General features: G+C 45.1%; 1 protein-coding gene across 2 annotated transcripts in view; it reads right to left on the reverse strand.

The window, feature by feature from the left end:
* Positions 1-6,536: 6,536 nt before the first annotated feature.
* The window catches only part of LOC135020888 (uncharacterized), a 106,854-nt gene continuing 91,160 nt past the window's right edge, over positions 6,537-22,230 (reverse strand). For both annotated transcript variants that reach the window (XM_063953213.1, XM_063953214.1), the window contains one exon: positions 6,537-6,705. In XM_063953213.1, the coding sequence (XP_063809283.1) occupies positions 6,626-6,705 (80 nt within the window). In that variant the 3' untranslated portion in view covers positions 6,537-6,625. The remainder of the gene's footprint in view (positions 6,706-22,230) is intronic.

Below are 22,230 nucleotides of genomic sequence, written 5' to 3' on the forward strand. Positions count from 1 at the left end.
AATTCCAACAGCCCTATAGTGAGCTGTAACTCTGCAGCAATATTTAGTACAAAACTTTAAAAACCCTGTAATTTGCCATCTCTTCCAAAGTGCTGCGTTATATCACTTTTCCAACAGTCGCATACATTAAATGCAGAGTTAGTAGTTTAACAAATGACCATGGCCCTCATTCCGAGTTGTTCGCTCGCTAGCTGCTTTTAGCAGCATTGCACACGCTAGGCCGCCGCCCTCTGGGAGTGTATCTTAGCATAGCAGAATTGCGAACGAAAGATTAGCAAAACTGCTACTAAATAATTCTTTGCAGTTTCTGAGTAGCTCCAGACCTACTCACAGATTGCGATCAGCTCAGTCCGTTTAGTTCCTGGTTTGACGTCACAAACACGCCCTGCGTTCGGCCAGCCACTCCCGTGTTTTTCCCTGACATGCCTGCGTTTTTTAGCCAACGCCGTGAAAACGCTGAGTTGCCGCCCTTTCCTGTCAATCATTTACCGAACAGCAGTGCGACTGAAAAGCGTCGTACGAACACCAGCAAATCTACTAAGTTTTGTGTTAAATAACTTAGCGCATGCGCTCTGCGTACCATGCGCATGCGCAGTTAGCAACAAATCACTGCATAGCGAAAATCGGCAACGAGCGAACAACTCGGAATGACCCCCCATATACTGTATATTACTCAGCCCTCTGTACTTGCATTCAAAACTTTGTCATTAAGCCACGGCTTATCAGGGATTTTGTTTCACTTGCTTCAGCATGGACAAAACAAATCCCTGGAAGCAGCCCATGTTTCTACCGAAAACATACAGGTTTCACTTAACCTGTGTGTTTTCGTGAGAATTAATTTTATTGTTTTTGTAGGTGAGCAAATTGGATAGCCTGGAACAGAATATGGGTGATCCATAGGGGGAGGGGGAGGGGGAGGGGGGACACACGCTAATTTTTCACCCAATGTTTCTTCTCTGGTAATTGGATACACCCCTAAATGTCTGCAATACCGCCCAAAGTAGCAAATTCTACTTACCGATAATTTCATTTCTTCAAGATACTCCATGGCAGCCATTACTCTGGGATTTATCCCTACTCCTAGATTTTAGACAGGAAGTTTTTTCTATTTTAGGCTCCGCCCCCTCTGGGAATATAGGTCCGTCCGCCTCTGGCTTCCCCAGTCTTTTGAGTGTCTCTTTGACGGAGCCTAATAAAAAACAAAGATATATTGAGGTGGGAAAACTAGGCTGCCATGGAGTATCTTGAAGAAATGAAATTATCGGTAAGTATAATTTGCTACTTTCTTCTACGCTACTCCATGGCAGCCATTACTCTGGGATATACCAAAGCATACTAGTAGGGAGGGAAATAAACCACACAGAACCCAGATGATGCTTAAAGTAAATTTTATGCAGTTGCTTCCTTCAGTACTGCTTCTCCAAAGTGACCACCAGAGACATCCAAGCCATAGTGTCTGGTGAATGTATGGATGGACGACCATGTCGCTGTTGCACATATCTCTTTAACCGACACCTGCGCTTTTCTTGCCCAGGATGTAGCCACAGCCCTCGTAGAGTGTGCCTTAATGTGGTCTGGAACTGGTCGCCCATTTTCTTGATAGGTGAATGCAATCAATTCCTTGATCCACCTAGAAATCGTATTTTTAGAAGGCGATTCGCCTTTTTTGACTCCGGAGTGTAGAACAAACAAATTCTTAACTTTCCGAAAGTCTTTGACTCTCTCCAAATATATAGAGACTGCCCGCAGAACATCCAGCATATGTAGCCTTTCTTCGTAATCATCCGTTGGGTACGGAAAGAAAGATGGTAGAATGCTTTCTTGACTCATATGGAAGTTTGATACTACTTTTGGTAGAAATTCAGGATTATTCCTCAATATTATTCTGTCTGGAAGAATATTCAGGTAGGGCTCCTCAGCCCAAAGAGCCTGTAGTTCCCCAACCCTTTTCGCTGAAGTTATTGCCGTGAGGAAAACTACCTTCCAGGTAAGCAACTTTAAAGGGATTTCCCGCAGAGGTTCGAAGGGTGAATCCATAAGTGCGTTCAGAACAAGGTTCAGATCCCAGGTTGGCATAACTGATCTGACTCTGGGACGTTCCCTCTTGATGGCTTGACAGAATCTCTGTATCAGGTTATCCTCCGACAACTTCCTATCCAGCAATACACTTAACGCTGATATTTGTACCTTGATGGTTGATACTGCCAAACCCATCTGGAAACCTTCGCTTAAGAACTGCAGTATCTGAGGAACTTCAACCTTAGAGATTTCGACATCATCTCCCAGCCAATCTCCAAATTTTCTCCACACTCTGTAATAGGATTTCGAAGAGGTGCTTTTCCTTGCCTTCATAAGTAAGGTGACAACCTGTTCTGAAAGGCCTTTAGTTCTCAGGATTGACCTTTCAACTTCCACGCCGTCAAATGAAGACTCTGTGGGTTTGGGTGAAAGACTGGTCCCTGACGTAGTAGCTCTGGTTCTACTGGTAAGACCCATGGACCCTGTATTGCCATTCTGAGTACCGTGGGAAACCACACTCTGTTTGGCCAGTGAGGTAGAATTATTATAACTACCGCTTTCTCCTCTCTGATTTTCCGTAGAACTCGGGGTATCATTGGCAGTGGAGGGAACACATAGCTGAGGCTGAAGTTCCACCTCTGGGAGAGAGCATCTGTCCCGTTGGCATTTGGGGACTGGTACCTTGAAAAGAAATGCTCCACTATCGTATTCTGGGATGTAGCCATCAGGTCTATCTGAGGGTACCCAAACCTCTGTGTTATCAAGTGGAACACTTGAGGATTTAGCTCCCATTCTCCTGGTAATACCTCGTGTCTGCTCAGGTAATCCGCCACTAGATTGGATTCTCCTGGAACATGAAGGGCTGTTATGGACTTTAGATTTTGTACTGCCCAATCCAAGATCTTCGCTACTTCCAGCCCTAGATCTCGACTTCTGGTGCCTCCTTGTCGGTTTAAATATGCCACTACTGTCACATTGTCCGAAAACACCCTCAGATGAGACTGTACCAGCAGCATCTGAAAACAACATATTGAATTCCACACTGCTCTCATTTCTCGCTTGTTGGAAGACATGAGTTTTTCTTGGGTGGACCATGACCCCTGGCATGTGTGGCTTAACAGATGACCTCCCCAACCTGTGGCACTTGCATCTGTTGTTAAGACAGCGTACTTGGGTTGTGCTAAGGACACCGACCTCTGCCTCAAACTCTGGTCCATCCACCAATCCAGGGACTTCCTTGCTCCTTGAGTAAGGATTATCTTGTGGTCTAGGTCTCTGCCTATACGGACCGCTCTGATTATGTCCCACTGGAACGTTCTCATTTTCCACCTGGCCCAGGGTACTACATCTATTGTAGAAGACAACATCCCCACAAGACGCAGACCCAGACGAAGTGAAATGCTGTCCTCTACCTGAACTAGAGATGAAAGATCTTGAATCTTTTTGCATCGGTCTTCTGATAATGCCACCGTGTACTTCTTCGAATCTATCCAAACACCTAGGAACTGCAGCCCTTGTGTTGGATCTAGCTTGCTCTTCTTCCAATTTACTAGCCAACCATGAGCTTGAAGAATCTGAAGAGTCTTCTGTACGGCTATTATCAGAGTTGCTTTTGTGTTCGCACAGATCAGCAAGTCGTCCAGGTACGGCCATAATGCTATGCCCATCACTCTCATATGTGCTACTAGAGCTAGAAGCACTTTCGTGAAGACTCTTGGTGAGGAAGACAGGCCGAACGGCAGGCAGGTAAACTGAAGATGTTCTCCAAGGACGTGAAACCTTAGAAACTTCTGGTCGTCCCGGTGAATTGGCACATGAAAGTATGCATCCTTCAGATCTATAGAGGCCATAAAGTCTTCCTGCTTTATCCCTAATAATATGGTCTTCAATGTTTCCATGTGAAACCTTTTCTTTATAAGGAATTTGTTCAAACTTCTTAAATCCAGAATGGCCCTGAATTCGCCTGATGGTTTCTGAATCAGGAACATCCTGGAATAAAAACCTCTTCTCTCTTCTGCCCTCGGCACCTTCACGACTGCCTGTGTTTTGATGAGGTTTTCTATAATACCCTGAAAGGCTATTATCTGTTCTTTTGATGTTAAGCTTTTTGACTTCACAAAATTCCGTCCTACCGGCTTCTTTATGAATTCTATACGGTAACCCTGGGAGATTACCTTTAATACCCAGGCTTCTTGAGTTGATTCCTGCCACTGACCTGCAAATTTCATTAATCTGCCTCCTACTGGTGCAGCATTCTGGGGCACTTTCTTTTCTCTCATATAGTCAGAATTTTCTATTTCCTCTTCTGCCAGACTGACGAAAGGACTGCCTGGTGGTTGTTGAATTGTATCTGCCATACTGCCTACCTGGTCTGTATGACCTGGCCTCTTTAAACTGTTGTTTAGGTGAAGAGGCCCTAAACTTTGTTTTCCTATCAAATGGCAGTTTTGCGGATTTACCGCCTGACATTACACTAATTATGGACTCTAGCTTACTTCCAAAGAGGCGAGATCCTTCATACGGAAGAGCTACCAACCTATTTTTTGAGTGGACATCTGCTGTCCAGGTACGCAGCCACAATGACCTTCTAGCCGCAACACCTGCCGCTAATGACTTTGCTGCATATTCTACTACCTCAAGAGAGGCCTCACACAGGTACTCCACCGCCTTCATCATCACAGCCAGGTCTTTCTGCAGGTGATGTCTGGATACCTGATCCTCCAAGTCACGGTGCAGATTGTTCCCCCATAGCCTTAGGGTCCTGGTTGTTGACGCCATCGCTACCCCGGCCTTCAGCGTCACTGCTGATGCTTTATGGACCTTTTTCAAGGAACTCTCAACCTTCTTATCCATCGCATCCTTAAGCACCGCACCGTCTTCTAACAGAATTGTGGTTTTGGAAACTACTTCTGCCACAGCTGCATCCACTTTAGGTAATTCACACCACTTAGTGAATTCTACATCTTGTATCGGAAACATACGCTCCAACCTCTTCATATAATTGAGACGCTTGTCAGCAGTCTGCCACTGCACTGACATGATCTCCTTTAACACCTTATGTACCGGAAAACACCGGCTTTTCTTAATTCTGTCCTCAAATAAAGGATCTTGAGCGCCATCCTCCTGTGCTTCATCCTTAATATTTAAAGCTCTATACATATGCTTTAATAAGCCATCCACTATATCCAGATTAAATGATCTATCTGGCTCCTGAGCTTCCTCTGATTCTGCCGGCGAGGGACTATCAGCATAATCTAATACAACAAGACTATCTGAATCCTCAGCAGCATCTAGGCTGGTCTGTGACCTGGATCTTTTAGCCCCCTGAAGCTCCTTTAATTCCTCTTTTGTCACAAATGATTTTTTCATCCATTCCATTAGATCCTGAATCTGCTTGGATTGGCCCTGGGATGCTTCACAATCCTCGCATAACTTGCTATGTTTATTTCCAGATAGACTCTTTCTACAGCCAGAACAAGTCAAATGATGTTTCTTTGTATGTGTTCTCTTCCTAGGCACATCAGACACACTGCAACCAAAGCAGATGATACACTAAGCACCCTAACTATATAAAGTAATAATAAGTGCCCTAAATGAGGCTGCTTACCATTCCTGGGCACATGTAGGCATGGAGGGGGACATCTCTTTGTCCATGTCTGCAGAATCCTCAGAATCCTTTCTCCAATATTGCTTTATTCCTTTGTTATTAGTAATAATCCACACTGCTCCTCTCTCACTCTCAGCGGTGGACCGCGCCATTTTTATCCTCCCTTGACTCTCAGCCTCCGGGCGGCGCATGCGCAGACCGATACGCGGCACTTCCGGTTTTCGGCCGCGCACTTCCGCCCGCCGCGTCCAGCGCTGCCCTCCAGGCTCAGCGCGACTTCCGCCCTCCAGTCTCCGGCGGTCACCAGCGGCAACAGGCGGGGGAAGCTCACCATAATCACCCAGGTACCTCACACTGCCACCAATGCAATATACTCCGTGTCCATGAGTGTTCAGCACATAAAATCAGTGCTTTTCCATATTTATACTGCCACAGGCAGCAATTATTATGGTTTTCCTTTTCTTCCATATTTGTACTGCCACAGGCAGCAATTATTATGGTTTTCCTTTTCTTCTAGCATTTGTACTGCCACAGGCAGTAATACAATGCTCCTCCATGGGTCCCGGGTGCCAAACCCCATCCAGCCGCGGCTCACAGAGGCGCATTAGGCCGGGAAAATTCCTGGTAAGCCTCATATTTGAATTTAAAATAACAAACGACTACACTGTCACTATCTAAGGAGACAGGAAAAAGACTGGGGAAGCCAGAGGCGGACGGACCTATATTCCCAGAGGGGGCGGAGCCTAAAATAGAAAAAACTTCCTGTCTAAAATCTAGGAGTAGGGATAAATCCCAGAGTAATGGCTGCCATGGAGTAGCGTAGAAGAAAGATATGTCTGTTCCACAGAATCAAAGATTTTCCAAATTGTTCAGTGATGACATCCAACTTTGATGTGTGAATTGTAAAGTATTTACTTTGACACATTTAATGCTTTATTGACAGAAAAGATGATTCTGATTCTTCAACAGCAGCAGCTCTTACAGGTGTCAGGCTTTACATTAATGCACATCAGGATTGCTGGCCAGCAGAATTTCTTTCAAACTTGCAATATCAGATGGAGTGGTCTGGCAGCAGCCTCCTAGCAAGATAAACATACATATATTTACATATCAGTCAAGTAATGATATAATGTATTGATATAATAGTATTTTATGGTTCAACTGGGGGAAAAAAAAACAAAATCCAAAACTATTCTTCCTCATAGCTGTCTCTCAGGGTAACGCTGTCCACCTAAAGGAGGAATACCCTTTATAACTTTGATAGTACGATTGAGGGAAATGAAATAGAAAATTACATTTAGCAAGATATAGGGTTTCATATCTAACTTAGTTTACATTACACCAGGATCCTGCATACTTTTCACCTAAAGCTGGAAGCCGACATCAGACATTTAGGACTTCAACAAATTTAGAGTCCACTCAGGTTGTGGTGAAATGTGTAGTTGATTCTGATCAACATCTGTCTGGGAACATCCAAAATCATTGTGAATGCAAGAAAAGCTAATCATCCTCTTATCTCCCTCTGTACGGTGAGTGGCCATTGGAAATATTTCTAAATACTATGGGAACCAATAACCAAGGGGTCCCAATTAAGTATGAAAATGAACAAACATAACAATTAATTTCTGTGTTATTATTGACAAGCTGAACAATTTATTTATTTTTAATCAATTTTTTATTGAGACATCATGGAAAATACACTTCAAAAAGATGTAAAGACAGTAAAAATTTGTAGCAAAGAAAGTTTACAAATATGCGTTGTGCTTTGATTTCACATATGTGCAATAATAAAGACTGTTTCAAAGTGCTCATTCCAACATTCGTGTCATTGACAGTATTGTGAACAATTTAGGTAACCCTGGGGGGAGCCGCCACATATGACCACCTTCAGATCAAAGATACAGGTTGGTCTTGTGCTGCCAGTCTAGTTAGGTACCACGTGGTATTCTTTAGACTATTATAGATTTGCAGCCGCGTGTTGAGGGGTAAAGTGGATATATATGATTCCCAAAGAGTAAAAAAACGATCTACTTGTTTCCTACTATCCACGATGGCTTCCACCCAGTCCATCCTGAATATGTGGTGTAATTTGTTCAAAAATAAAGGTATCTGTGGAGGCGCACTATTTATCCATCCCTGTAAAATCGTTTTTTTCCCCGCAGCGCTGAGGGCTATCAGTAGTTTTCTACATTCCGAAGGCATTCGGAGAGTGGGATCAATGATACCCAAAATTGCCCATTCGGGAGTAAATGGCACATAAGTTATTAATTTAGCCTCTGCTTATCTCCTAACAAGGTGCCAGAAATATTGCACAATTGGGCATGCCCATAAACAATGATAGGTATCAGCCTCTCTCTGATGGCATTTTGGGCAAGAGTGTGTTCCCGACGTTCCCATATGGAAACGCCGTAGCGGGGATAGATAGGTATTATGATATACATGGAGAAATAGTTAAGTATATACATACTTGCTGGCAGGACCCTTTGGGATTAAGATAATGCTTTTTCCATTATGGGTATAGTCAGCCTAGGAAAATGGGTCAACCATTTGGACATTCCACCCGCCACAGATTCATGATCTAGGATTGGCCTCAAAAATGTATAATGCATGGCTTTGTGACTAGGTACAGGGTGTAATAAGAGGCTATCTAAAGAGTTAGTCCAATCCCCCTCTGCAAAGTGTGTAAGTACGTGCCTAATATAAAATTGTAGAGAACACTTAGCTAGCGCTGTACTCGTTTTTCTTTCCTCTAGGTTCCCCTTCAATAATATTCTCACAGATTTGATCGCATGTAAGATAATGAAAAAGATTGTATATAGTGAAGTACTGTTTAATACAAAACACATATACACAAATAAACATTTAGAATAGGATCAGATTTGACAAAATCCTCTAGGAGGCGTGTAAGATGGGTAATTACCACGATCAATGGGGACTGTGCACAAACAGTCCCAACAGCGTTTGTGTCCCAAATATGGGTGCTCCGGATCAGCCCACACTTCACACAGATGATAACTGCTGGATCTAGGCAACGACACTCCACTTATTCAGCGTCTCCACAGGAAAAAACCAACGCGTTTACTCCCCTAGCAGGGGACTTTTTCAAGGTGCAGTCAAGATACTGATCCTTTCCCTCCAACCCTCTATTTAAATATCCGTGCCCCAATAGGATTGATCCATCTCAGCCGGACGGGGAGACTTCGGTTACTACAGCAACCGATGTACACGGAAGTCACTCCTGGTACTAGACGGAGAGCCAGGAGCAACTAAAAGATTGAGAGACTTGATTATATAACGATGTCCGGCTGAGATGGATCAATCCTATTGGGGCACGGATATTTAAATAGAGGGTTGGAGGGAAAGGATCAGTATCTTGACTGCACCTTGAAAAAGTCCCCTGCTAGGGGAGGAAACGCGTTGGTTTTTTCCTGTGGAGACGCTGAATAAGTGGAGTGTCGTTGCCTAGATCCAGCAGTTATCATCTGTGTGAAGTGTGGGCTGATCCGGAGCACCCATATTTGGGACACAAACGCTGTTGGGACTGTTTGTGCACAGTCCCCATTGATCGTGGTAATTACCCATCTTACACGCCTCCTAGAGGATTTTGTCAAATCTGATCCTATTCTAAATGTTTATTTGTGTATATGTGTTTTGTATTAAACAGTACTTCACTATATACAATCTTTTTCATTATCTTACATGCGATCAAATCTGTGAGATTATTGAAGGGGAACCTAGAGGAAAGAAAAACGAGTACAGCGCTAGCTAAGTGTTCTCTCCAATTTATTTCTTTATATGCACTTTTGGTGAGGGGTGAAGGAGACCTCATAGGAGAGAATTTCTGGCTTTTAGCTGCTGTTAATTGCGCACTGAAGTGTTTCTATTATTTAAAGTTTATTAATATAAAATTGTGTTTGCAGAAATGGAAGGGGGGACGAAGCAACCACCCCATTTCTCGTTGAAACCTCCGAGAAAGTTAGCAAGCGTTGGTCCTCCACAGATACCAGTGAACGAATGGACGTTATATCAGCCTCCCTCCACCTCACAAAGGGGTGAGCAGCCATGCCATCCAAAATTTCTGGGTTTTTGAGTAGGGGCAAATGTAAAGAGTGATATTGGTTCAATTTCGCACTATGGCGCAATATGTACCATACTTTCCTGGTAAACCACAAGAGTGGGTTTGACTAAGCGTGATCCGGTACTTCCCAATCATGTTGGTGGAGAAAACATATCAAATCTATATTTACTAGGAAGTTTTGTTCTAGGCAAGTGTTCGTATATATAGAGCTGTTTTGCAGCCAATCTCTCAAGTGTCTCAAGAGTGCAGCTTGGTTATAAATTACCACATCCAGGAAGTTAATCCCTCCATTGGATTTAGGTTGGATAAGTTTATGCAAAGCGATATGTGCACGGCCCCCATCCATATAAATGTTCTGATAAGTTTGTTAATCGTTTGCGCATCTTGTTTAGTCAGCAGTACAGGGAGTGTTTGTAATGGGTACAATATGCGTGGTATAGCTACCATTTTTAGCAGGTTAGCCCTGCCCAAATATGACAGCGGAAGATGTTCCCATCCCTTAATGTCGTCAGTGAGAGTACGTATGGCCTTGCTTACGTTAAGTTTGTATAATTCAGATATATATCGTGGCACCATAATACCCAGATATGTAATAAATGTCGATACCCAGTGTAAAGGGAAACGCGAGGTCCAATGCGGACATGTCACGTTGCCATATAGCAATAACGCCTTAGATTTGTCCATATTGATACTAAAACCTGAGATACGACCAAATAATTGGATTTTGTCTAGAATCAGAGTAAGGGAATGTTCGGGGTCAGATATGTAAAGGAGGATATCATCGGCAAAGGTCGACAATTTAATTTCCTGTTCACCTACTCTAATACCCCGAACGTCTGGCCAATCCTGCAATGTCCGAAGCAGTGGATCTAGAGCTAAATTGAATAACAGCGGCGATAAGGGGCATCCATGACGGGTGCCTCTTTCTAAAAAGAATCTTTGGCCCCTGATCCCGTTTACTAACAGAGAAGCAGAAGGTTTGTCGTAGATATACCGAACGTAATTAACAAAATCCGTGTCAAAGCCTCTTTTTTCTAACACAGTGAACAAGTGTGGCCACAAGACCATATCAAAAGCCTTATTGGCGTCGAGACTAAGAAGCATATTTGTGTCTGTGCATGGAGACTGTGATGCCGTCACCGCTGCCAGTGCCATACGAATGGCCTTAACTGCATGTCTGCCAGTCACAAAGCCCATCTGTGTTGTGGTAAGGACATCTGGGAGAATGGATTGAAGCCTCAGTGCCATTATCTTTGCCAATAATTTATAGTCGATATTTAATAAACTGATTGGTCTATAGGAAGAAAGAAAGTTGGTGTCTCTACCGGGTTTAGGGATAAGGGTAATAAACGCTTCATTAAACAGTGGGGATGGGGAACTTCTTTCTTGTATGACTCGAAACAACTCCAATAAAGTAGGGACAATATGGGCTTGTAATATGCGATAGTAATCTCCCGATAGACCATCTGGGCCTGGAGATTTACCATGGGGCAGGTTGGAGATGGCAGTGCTAATTTCCTCCGCCGTTATACCATCCGCAAGATCTTCTCTCTGGTTCCGGGTCAGGGGGTGTAGTACCTCATCTGTAAGCAATTGTGTTTGTAAGTCGTTGTCTACTGGTGCAGAGCTAAACAAGGACTGGAAATAGGTTTGGAACTGTGTCACGATGTCCTGAGATTTGGTAATAATATGGCCTGTCACGGGGTGGTGTATAGCAGTTATGGTATTTCGTCTTTTGGGAGGTCGGGACATGACTGCCAGTAACCTACCAGCCTTATTGCCCCATCTATAAACTTTATTTTTGGTAAAGTCTAAGGAGCATTTCGCCTGGGTCGCTAAATAGGTTTCAAGCAGGCGTCTGGCTTGTCTATAGTCAGTGAGAGTGGAATCTGTTGGCGTAGAAGTATATGTTTGGAAAGCCCTAGACATTGCTGCTTTCAGTGCGGTATATTCCGCCTTGGATTCCCTTTTTTTCCGGGTGACATAGCTAATAATGTGACCCCACATCACAGCCTTAGAGGCATTCCAGAAGATGTCGGGTCTATCCCAGTAATCTATATTTTCATCAACATAGTTGGTCCAATGATAAGTAAGATATAATTTAAAGTCCTCAGAGTCTGCCAGGTATTGTGGAAATCGCCAGATGCGATCAGTTGAATGCATATGAGGATGGGTCAGAGCCAGCGTGATTGGGGCATGGTCTGAGATCAGTATGTCGAGTATATCCACCCCAGCTACTTGAGACATCAAGTCATCAGCAATCAGGAATTTGTCAATACGAGACAACGTCCCGTGTGCCAGTGACAGGTGGGTGTGGGTTTTGTCAGTAGGGTATAGCAATCTCCATGGATCAGAAAGGTCTAAAGAGACTCAAAATGCCAATAAGTGTCTACTGTGGGGGTCAGTGGTTCGTGGTATAATCGGTGATCTGTCAACTGTAGGATCGTCCACCATGTTATAGTCCCCACCCACTATCAAGGAGTAATTAGTTCTACCTTGGAGAATGTGGCTGAGTCCTGAATAAAAACGTGTGTGTTGATATTCGGGGCATACAGGTCTGCCTTCGGGGTCAATAATTTCTGTCAAAACAGTAACAGGAAGGTTTTTTCGAAATAGTATGGCCACCCCTTTGGCTTTTGTGCGAAAGGGAGCAGAGATACAGGAACCAAGCCAAGGGGCCTTCAATACACCCTCCTCGCCCATCAGCCAGTGGGTCACCTGTAAGAAAACCACATCCGGGTGAAAGCGTTTAAGGTACGTGGCTACGCGGCGTCGTTTGACTGGGGAATTGAGCCCTCCAACATTCCAGGAAATAAAGTGTATAGGTTTCGTGGGTAGTACCTCAGACGAGGAAGAAGCAACCAATGGCATGGCTACCCAACCCCCACGGGACAGAGAGATATCTGACAGATAATCAGTAAATTCAGGCACACAATGGCGGCTCCCCTCCCAACCCAGAGTCTCCACTGTAGCATAGACTGTAACAGCAGGAACACCAATATGACATAAAATGCAATGCACAACTGTATTAGTTGAAGTGTCAGTAATAAACCATAATGACTCATAACTCCATTTTCTAACATTTTCCTAATAACCAAAACCATGGTGGGCACCAACTAGGTCTAGTGGTGCACACAATAAATACTAACAAAAAATAACTAAAGAATTAAAGAACGGTAAAATAGAGTGTAGAGTACCACACCTCCGCCCGAGGCAAGAGTACCTTAACCGCTCAACCCATCGCAGTCCAATAACCTACATTTTAGCTAATGGGCGACCTTGACGGGGATCTGTGATTTAGAAAGTGTGACCTCGCTATCTCCGGGTCTGTATAAAATACCTGACTTCCATTTTCTAGAACCCGCAGTTTGGCTGGGTACAGCAGGGCAAAACGGATATTTTTGTCATGTAAGTAGGAGCAAACGTCAGAGAATTCTTTCCTTTTCTGGGCCACAGCCACCGAAAAATCCTGGAATATCAAGATTTTGTGACCCTTGACTAACAATTCCCTGGTTTTACGGTAAGCCGCAAGAATTTGTTCCTTAGCCCTGTAATCTAAATACCTAGCAATGACTGGCCGAGAACGCTTCCGCATCCCGTCCTGCACCGCTGCCAGCCTATGGGCCCTTTCGATGTGTGGGACTTCAATATCATCTATGAATTCCAGGGAGGTAGGCAGGTCCACGCTAAGATAGGAGGAAAGAGCTTGACCCGTCAAGGACTCTGGTATACCTATAAACCTAACGTTATTCCTACGGGATCTATTTTCCAGGTCCTCAACCTTGTCCTGCAGTTAACATAGTATCTAAGGTTGAAAAAAGACAATTGTCCATCGAGTTCACCCTATTTGTGGTCTCCTATGCACGATTATTTTGTAGAAAATTTTGACTGAAGTTGATGACTGCCGTTACGTTTTACCCCTCTTTTTTATAATAACCATAGTGCGTGACTATGCCCCGTAACCCTGGATATCCTTATCCATTAGGAATTTATCTAACCCATTCTTAAAGGTGTTGACTGAGTCGGCCATTACAACTCCCTCAGGCAGGGAATTCCAAATACGTATCGTCCTTACCGTAAAAAAGCCTTTACGCCGTATTGTGCGGAATCTCCTCTCCTCTAACCTGAGCGAGTGTCCACGAGTTCTCTGTGTTGATCTAACCAAAAACAGGTCCTGCGCAAGATCTGTATAATGTCCCCTTATATATTTGTAAATGTTGATCATGTCCCCTCTAAATCTCCTCTTTTCCAGTGTAAACATGCCTAGTCTTGCAAGCCTTTCCTCGTATTCCAGCGTCTCCATACCCTTAATTAGTTTGGTCGCCCGCCTTTGAACCTTTTCTAGCTCAGGGATATCCTTTTTGTAGTAAGGTGCCCAGAATTGTACACAGTATTCAAGGTGTGGCCTCACAAGTGATTTATATAACGGGAGTATAATACTCTCGTCCCTAGCATCAATTCCCCGTTTTATGCATGCTAATATCTTATTAGCCTTCTTTGCGGCAGTCCTACTTTGGGTACTACTGCTTAGTTTGCTATCTATGAGGACACCTAAGTCCTTTTCCAGTACAGAATCCCCTAATTTTACCCCATTTAGTAGGTAGGTGTTATTTTTGCTCTTGTTACCACAGTGCATTACCTTACACTTGTCTGTATTGAAGCGCATTCTCCATTTCGCTGCCCAAGCTTCTAATTTACCTAAGTCGTTCTGAAGCGACTCGGCATCCCCTTCCGCATTTATAACTTTACACAATTTGGTATCATCTGCAAAAATTTACACCATGCTCTCTAAACCTTCTGTTAGGTCGTTAATGAAAATATTGAACAATAGCGGTCCTAATACTGAGCCTTGCGGCACACCACATAGCACTTCAGTCCAAGTTGAAAAAGATCCATTAACCACAACGCGCTGCTCCCTATTATCTAACCAGTTTTTGACCCAAGTGCATATTGTGCTTCCTAGCCCTGATTCTTGTAGCTTGTAGATAAGTTTCATGTGTGGTACAGTGTCGAATGCTTTGGCAAAATCTAAAAAGATTACATCCACCTCTTTACCCTGATCTAGGTTTGCGCTTACTGTTTCATAAAAGCCAAGTAAATTGGTTTGACAGGATCTGTCCTTCATAAACCTATGTTGATTCCTTTTAATGACCTTATTGACTTCAAGGAACTTCTGAATACTATCTCTTAGAATACCTTCCAATACTTTCCCCACTATAGATGTAAGACTAACTGGTCTATAAAATACCTGGTTCAGCTTTACTCCCCTTTTTGAATATAGGCACTACTTCCGCTATACGCCAGTCTTTGGGAACCATACCCGATATTACCTAATCCTTAAAGATCAAAAATAGCGGTTTTGCAAGTTCAGAGTGAAGCTCCATTAGAACCCTTGGGTGAATACCATCGGGACCTGGTGACTTATTAATCTTTAAATGTTTTAATCAGTCACAGACTACTTCCTCGCTTAAATAAGTACCTATCAGTGGGATATTCTCATTATTGAGATTATGTGTTAGTCCCTGAATTGGGTCCTCTCTAGTAAATACTGTTGAGAAAAACTCATTTAGTGTGTCCGCTATGTCATTATCATTTTTGCTTAAGACTCCCAACTTGTCTTTTAAAGGGCCTATCCTCTCCTTCTTTAATCTCTTGCTATTAATGTATTTAAAGAATTTTTTGGGATTCGCTTTGCTTTCCTTTGCTACTAGTTTTTCAGTTTCTACTTTAGCCGCTCTTATTTCCTTTTTGTATATTTTGTTACATTCCTTATAGTGCTGAAATGACTCTGCTTTCCAGTCAGATGTATTTTTTTTAAATGCTCTCCTTTTCTTGCCCATAAGTTCCTTTATCTTTTTGTTAAGCCACATCGGTTTATGATTTTTATTCCTTTTTTTGCTGCTCGTAGGAATAAATTTGAGTGTATTTTTAGCTAGCAGGAATTTTAGTACCTCCCATTTCCCATTCCCACCTCCCAGTTGTTGTATATATTTGCCCTGGGTTGATACCCCCTCTTGACAAGACTGGACCAGGTCCTCAGTGTCACTCATTCTCATTTCTAACGTGGAGATGCGTGTCACATGTGAATCTATGCGAGCTAATCCGACACCTAAGCGGGCTTGTAGGTCGTAAAATCGTTTATCAAGCAGGGGCATAAGGAAATCTGAAATTTCCTTAGCTGTCAGGGGGGAGGTTTTATCACTAGGTAAGCCAGACGATTCCACCCCAGGACCAGCTGGGGAGGGCGGGCCTGACTTAGGAGGAGCGTCCTTCCCCTTCCCCGCTTTATAGGAGGTATTTGATTGTTTTGGAGGCATGTCTTGTCGAGGTATTTATCCATAACCCAGGGAATGATGTATAGAGCAAGCAGTGTCTCCTGAAGGCACAGATCCAACAGTTACGGGTAATAATATTAAAGCAAATTTAAATATACATAGAACTCGAGCGAAAATGCAAAACCACACCCAGTTATTCAAGACATATTTCAATCAATCCACGTCCCCACTAGAAAACTGCAGCCACACATAGTTATAGCCTATAGCCTTCGAGAGGACACTTAAGGATGATTCCGGCAGAAAGTTATGCCAGATATGGGCATGGGCAAAAACCCATACCAGAAAATCAAAATAAAATGTCAAGCAATATAGAAGAGTAGCGTTGGGTGAAAATAACAAACGTCACATACAGAAAAAATAAGAATTTACTTACCGATAATTCTATTTCTCGTAGTCCGTAGTGGATGCTGGGAACTCCGTAAGGACCATGGGGAATAGCGGCTCCGCAGGAGACTAGGCACAAAAGTAAAAGCTTTAGGACTACCCGGTGTGCACTGGCTCCTCCCCCTATGACCCTCCTCCAAGCCTCAGTTAGGATACTGTGCCCGGACGAAGGTACACAATAAGGAAGGATTTTTGAATCCCGGGTAAGACTCATACCAGCCACACCAATCACACCGTACAACTTGTGATCTGAACCCAGTTAACAGTATGATAACAGAGGAGCCTCTAGGAAGATGGCTCACTACAACAATAACCCGATTTAGTTAACAATAACTATGTACAAGTATTGCAGACAATCCGCACTTGGGATGGGCGCCCAGCATCCACTACGGACTACGAGAAATAGAATTATCGGTAAGTAAATTCTTATTTTCTCTGACGTCCTAGTGGATGCTGGGAACTCCGTAAGGACCATTGGGATTATACCAAAGCTCCCAAACGAGCGGGAGAGTGCGGATGACTCTGCAGCACCGAATGAGAGAACTCCAGGTCCTCCTCAGCCAGGGTATCAAATTTGTAGAATTTTGCAAACGTGTTTGCCCCTGACCAAGTAGCTGCTCGGCAAAGTTTTAAAGCCGAGACCCCTCGGGCAGCCGCCCAAGATGAGCCCACCTTCCTTGTGGAATGGGCATTTACTGATTTTGGCTGTGGCAGGCCTGCCACAGTATGTGCAAGCTGAATTGTACTACAAATTCAACGAGCAATAGTCTGCTTAGAAGCAGGAGCACCCAGCTTGTTGGGTGCATACAGGATATTTTCAGGGTCCTGACAACATCTAGCAACTTGGAGTCCTCCAAGTCCCTAGTAGCCGCAGGCACCACAATAGGTTGGTTCAGGTGAAATGCTGAGACCACCTTAGGGAGAAACTGAGGACGAGTCCTCAATTCCACCCTGTCCGAATGGAAAATCAGATAGGGGCTTTTGCAAGATAAAGCCGCCAATTCTGACACGCGCATGGCCGAAGCCAGGGCCAACAGCATGGCCACTTTCCATGTGAGATATTTTAAATCCACAGATTTAAGTGGTTCAAACCAATGTGATTTGAGGAACCCCAAAACTACATTGAGATCCCAAGGTGCCACTGGAGGCACAAAAGGAGGCTGTATATGCAGCACTCCCTTGACAACGTCTGGACTTCAGGAACTGAAGCCAGTTCTTTCTGGAAGAAAATCTACAGGGCCGAAATTTGAACCTTAATGGACCCCAATTTGAGGCCCATAGACACTCCTGTTTGCAGGAAATGCAGGAATCGACCCAGTTGAAATTCCTCCGTTGGGGCCGTCCTGGCCTCACACCACGCAACATATTTTCGCCAAATGCGGTGATAATGTTTTGCGGTCACATCCTTCCTGGCTTTGATCAGGGTAGGGATGACTTCCTCAGGAATGCCTTTTTCCTTTAGGATCCGGCGTTCAACCGCCATGCCGTCAAACGCAGCCGCGGTAAGTCTTGAAACAGACAGGGTCCTTGCTGGAGCAGGTCCCTTCTTAGAGGCAGAGGCCACGGGTCCTCTGTGCGCATCTCTTGAAGTTCCGGGTACCAAGTCCTTCTTGGCCAATCCGGAGCCACGAGTATAGTTCTTACTCCTCTCCGTCTTATAATTCTCAGTACCTTGGGTATGAGAGGCAGAGGAGGGAACACATACACCGACTGGTACACCCACGGTGTTACCAGAGCGTCCACAGCTATTGCCTGAGGGTCCCTTGACCTGGCGTAATACCTGTCCAGTTTTTTGATGAGGCGGGACGCCATCATGTCCACCATTGGTTTTTCCCAACGGTTCCCAATCATGTGGAAGACTTCTGGATGAAGTCCCCACTCTCCCGGGTGGAGGTCGTGTCCACTCCCGGAATGAACACTGCTGACAGTGCTATTACATGATTTTCCGCCCAGCGAAGAATCCTTGCAGCTTCTGCCATTGCCCTCCTGCTTCTTGTGCCGCCCTGTCTGTTTACGTGGGCGACTGCCGTGATGTTGTCCGAGCGGATCAGCACCGGCTGACCTTGAAGCAGAGGTCTTGTTTGGCTTAGAGCATTGTAAATGGTCCTTAACTCCAGAATATTTATGTGAAGTGATGTCTCCAGGCTTGACCCCAAGCCCTGGAAATTTCTTCCCTGTGTGACTGCTCCCCAGCCTCGCAGGCTGGCATCCGTGGTCACCAGGACCCAGTCCTGAATGCCGAATCTGCGGCCCTCTAGAAGATGAGCACTCTGCAACCACCACAGGAGAGACACCCTTGTCCTAGGGGACAGGGTTATCCGCTGATGCATCTGAAGATGCGATCCGGACCATTTGTCCCGCAGGTCCCACTGGAATGTTCTTGCGTGGAATCTGCCAAATGGGATTGCTTCGTAGGAAGCCACCATTTTTCCCAGGACCCTTGTGCATTGATGCACTGAGACTTGGCCTGATTTTAGGAGGTTTCTGACTAGCTCGGATAACTCGCCGGCTTTCTCCTCCGGGAGAAACACCTTTTTCTGGACTGTGTCCAGGATCATCTCTAGGAATAGAAGACGAGTCGTCGGGATCAGCTGCGATTTTGGGATATTGAGAATCCAACCGTGCTGCCGCAGCACTACTTGCGATAGTGCTAACCCGACTACCAACTGTTCCCTGGATCTCGCCCTTATCAGGAGATCGTCCAAGTAAGGGATAATTTAAAACTCCTTTCCTTCGGAGGAGTATCATCAGTTTGGCCATTACTTTGGTAAAGACCCGGGGTGCCGTGGACAATCCAAACGGCAGCGTCTGAAACGGATAGTGGCAGTTCTGTACCACAAACCTGAGGTACCCTTGATGAGAAGGGTAAATTGGGACATGACCAGAGACACCATATAATCCCCTTCTTCCAGGTTCGCGATCACTGCTCTGAGTGACTCCATCTTGAATTTGAACCTCTGTATGTAAGTGTTCAAAGATTTTAGATTTAAAATAGGTCTCACCGAGCCGTCCGGCTTCGGTATACCAACAGCGTGGAATAATACCCCTTTTCCTGTTGCAGGAGGGGTACCTTGATTATCACCTGCTGAGAATACAGCTTGTGAATGGCTTCCAATACCGCCTCCCTGTCGAAGGGAGACGTCGGTAAAGCAGACTTTAGGAAACGGCGAGGGGGAGACGTCTTGAATTCCAATTTGTACCCCTGAGATACCACCTGAAGGATCCAGGGGTCCACTTGTGAGTGAGCCCACTGCGCTCTGAAATTCTTGAGACGGGCCCCCACCGTGCCTGAGTCCGCTTGTAAAGCCCCAGCGTCATGCTGAGGACTTGGCAGAAGCGGGAGAGGGCTTCTGTTCCTGGGAACTGGCTGTCTGCTGCAGCCTTTTTCCTCTTCCTCTGCCACGGGGCAGAAAAGAGGAGCCTTTTGCCCGCTTGCCCTTATGGGGCCGAAAGGACTGCGCCTGATAATACGGAGTCTTCTTATGTTGAGAGGCTACCTGGGGTAAAAATGTGGATTTCCCAGCCGTTGCCGTGGCCACCAGGTCTGATAGACCTACCCCAAATAACTCCTCCCCTTTATAAGGCAATACTTCCATATGCCTTTTGGAATCCGCATCACCTGACCACTGCCTCGTCCATAACCCTCTTCTGGCAGAAATGGACAGCGCACTTACTCTTGATGCCAGTCGGCAAATATCCCTCTGTGCATCATGCATATATAAAAATGCATCTTTTAAATGCAATATAGTCAGTAATATACTGTCCCTATCCAAGGTATCAATATTTTCAGTCAGGGAATCCGACCAAGCCACCCCAGCACTGCACATCCAGGCTGAGGCGATTGCTGGTCGCAGTATAACACCAGTATGTGTGTATATACATTTTAGGATATTCTCCTGCTTTCTGTCAGCAGGTTCCTTAAGGGCGGCCGCATCAGGAGACGGTAGTGCCACCTGTTTTGACAAGCGTGTGAGCGCTTTATCCACCCTAGGGGGTGTTTCCCAACGTGCCCTATCCTTTGGCGGGAAAGGGTATGATGCCAATAACTTTTTAGGAATTATCAGTTTTTTTATCAGGGGAAACCCACGCTTCATCACACACTTCATTTAATTCATCAGATTCAGGAAAAACTACGGGTAGTTTTTTCTCACCAAACATAATACCCTTTTTAGTGGTACTTGTAATCTCAGAAATGTGTAAAACATCTTTCATTGCCTCAATCATGTAACGTGTGGCCCTACTGGAAGTCACATTCGTCTCTTCACCGTCGACACTGGAGTCAGTGTCCGTGTCGGCATCTGTATCTGCCATCTGAGGTAACGGGCGCTTTAGAGCCCCTGATGGCCTTTGAGACGCCCCGACAGGCCCAAGCTGAGTAGCCGGCTGTCTCATGTCAGCAACTGTCTTTTGTAAAGAGCTGACACTGTCACGTAAGTCCTTCCATAAGCCCATCCACTCAGGTGTCGACCCCCTAGGGGGTGACATCACCATTACAGGCAATTGCTCCGCCTCCACATCAGTTTCCTCCTCATACATGTCCACACAAACGTACCGACACACAGCACACACACAGGGAATGCTCTAATAGAGGACAGGATCCCACTAGCCCTTTGGGGAGACAGAGGGAGAGTATGCCAGCACACACCAGAGCGCTATATATAGACAGGAATACCACTATATAACGTGCTTTTCCCTTTATAGCTGCTGTTATTATCAAAACTGCGCCAAATTAGTGCCCCCCCTCTCTTTTTTACCCTTTTCTGTAGTGCAGGACTGCAGGGGAGAGTCAGGGAGACGTCCTTCCAGCGGAGCTGTGATGGAAAATGGCGCCCGTGTGCTGAGGAGATAGGCTCCGCCCCCTTCTCGGCGGCCTTTTCTCCCGCTTTTTGCTGTATTCTGGCAGGGGTTAAAATACATCCATATAGCCCCGGGGGTTATATGTGGTGTATTTTCGCCAGCCAAGGTGTTTACATTGCTGCTCAGGGCGCCCCCCCCCTAGCGCCCTGCACCCTCAGTGACCGGAGTGTGAAGTGTGCCTGAGGAGCAATGGCGCACAGCTGCAGTGCTGTGCGCTACCTTGTTGAAGACTGATGTCTTCTGCCGCCGATTTTTCCGGACCTCTTCTTGCTTCTGGCTCTGTAAGGGGGCCGGCGGCGCGGCTCTGGGACCGGACTCCGAGGCTGGGCCTGTGTTCGGTCCCTCTGGAGCTAATGGTGTCCAGTAGCCCAAGAAGCCCAAGCTGGCTGCAAGCAGGCAGGTTCGCTTCTTCTCCCCTTAGTCCCTCGATGCAGTGAGCCTGTTGCCAGCAGGTCTCACTGAAAATAAAAAACCTAAAACTAAACTTTTTCTAAGAAACTCAGGAGAGCCTCCTAGAATGCACCCTTCTCGGCCGGGCACAAAAATCTAACTGAGGCTTGGAGGAGGGTCATAGGGGGAGGAGCCAGTGCACACCGGGTAGTCCTAAAGCTTTTACTTTTGTGCCCAGTCTCCTGCGGAGCCGCTATTCCCCATGGTCCTTACGGAGTTCCCAGCATCCACTAGGACGTCAGAGAAATAGAAGAATATATCACATAGAATCCTTAGTGCGTGAAAAATAACAAACGTCACAAAGAATTCTCAGCAGGGGAAGGATAGGAATATATCACATGGAATCCTGAGAGTGTGAAAAATAACAAACGTCACAAAAATTTCCCAGGAGAGGAAAAAACAGAAAATATCACATTTGATAGTAAAATAACAAACGGTACATATAGGCTGCGTCAGGAGCCAGCACAGCTGAAAATATAATTAAAATGATCAAGGAGACG

This window comes from Pseudophryne corroboree, chromosome 2, assembly GCF_028390025.1.
Source record: "Pseudophryne corroboree isolate aPseCor3 chromosome 2, aPseCor3.hap2, whole genome shotgun sequence".
Taxonomy (NCBI): domain Eukaryota; kingdom Metazoa; phylum Chordata; class Amphibia; order Anura; family Myobatrachidae; genus Pseudophryne; species Pseudophryne corroboree.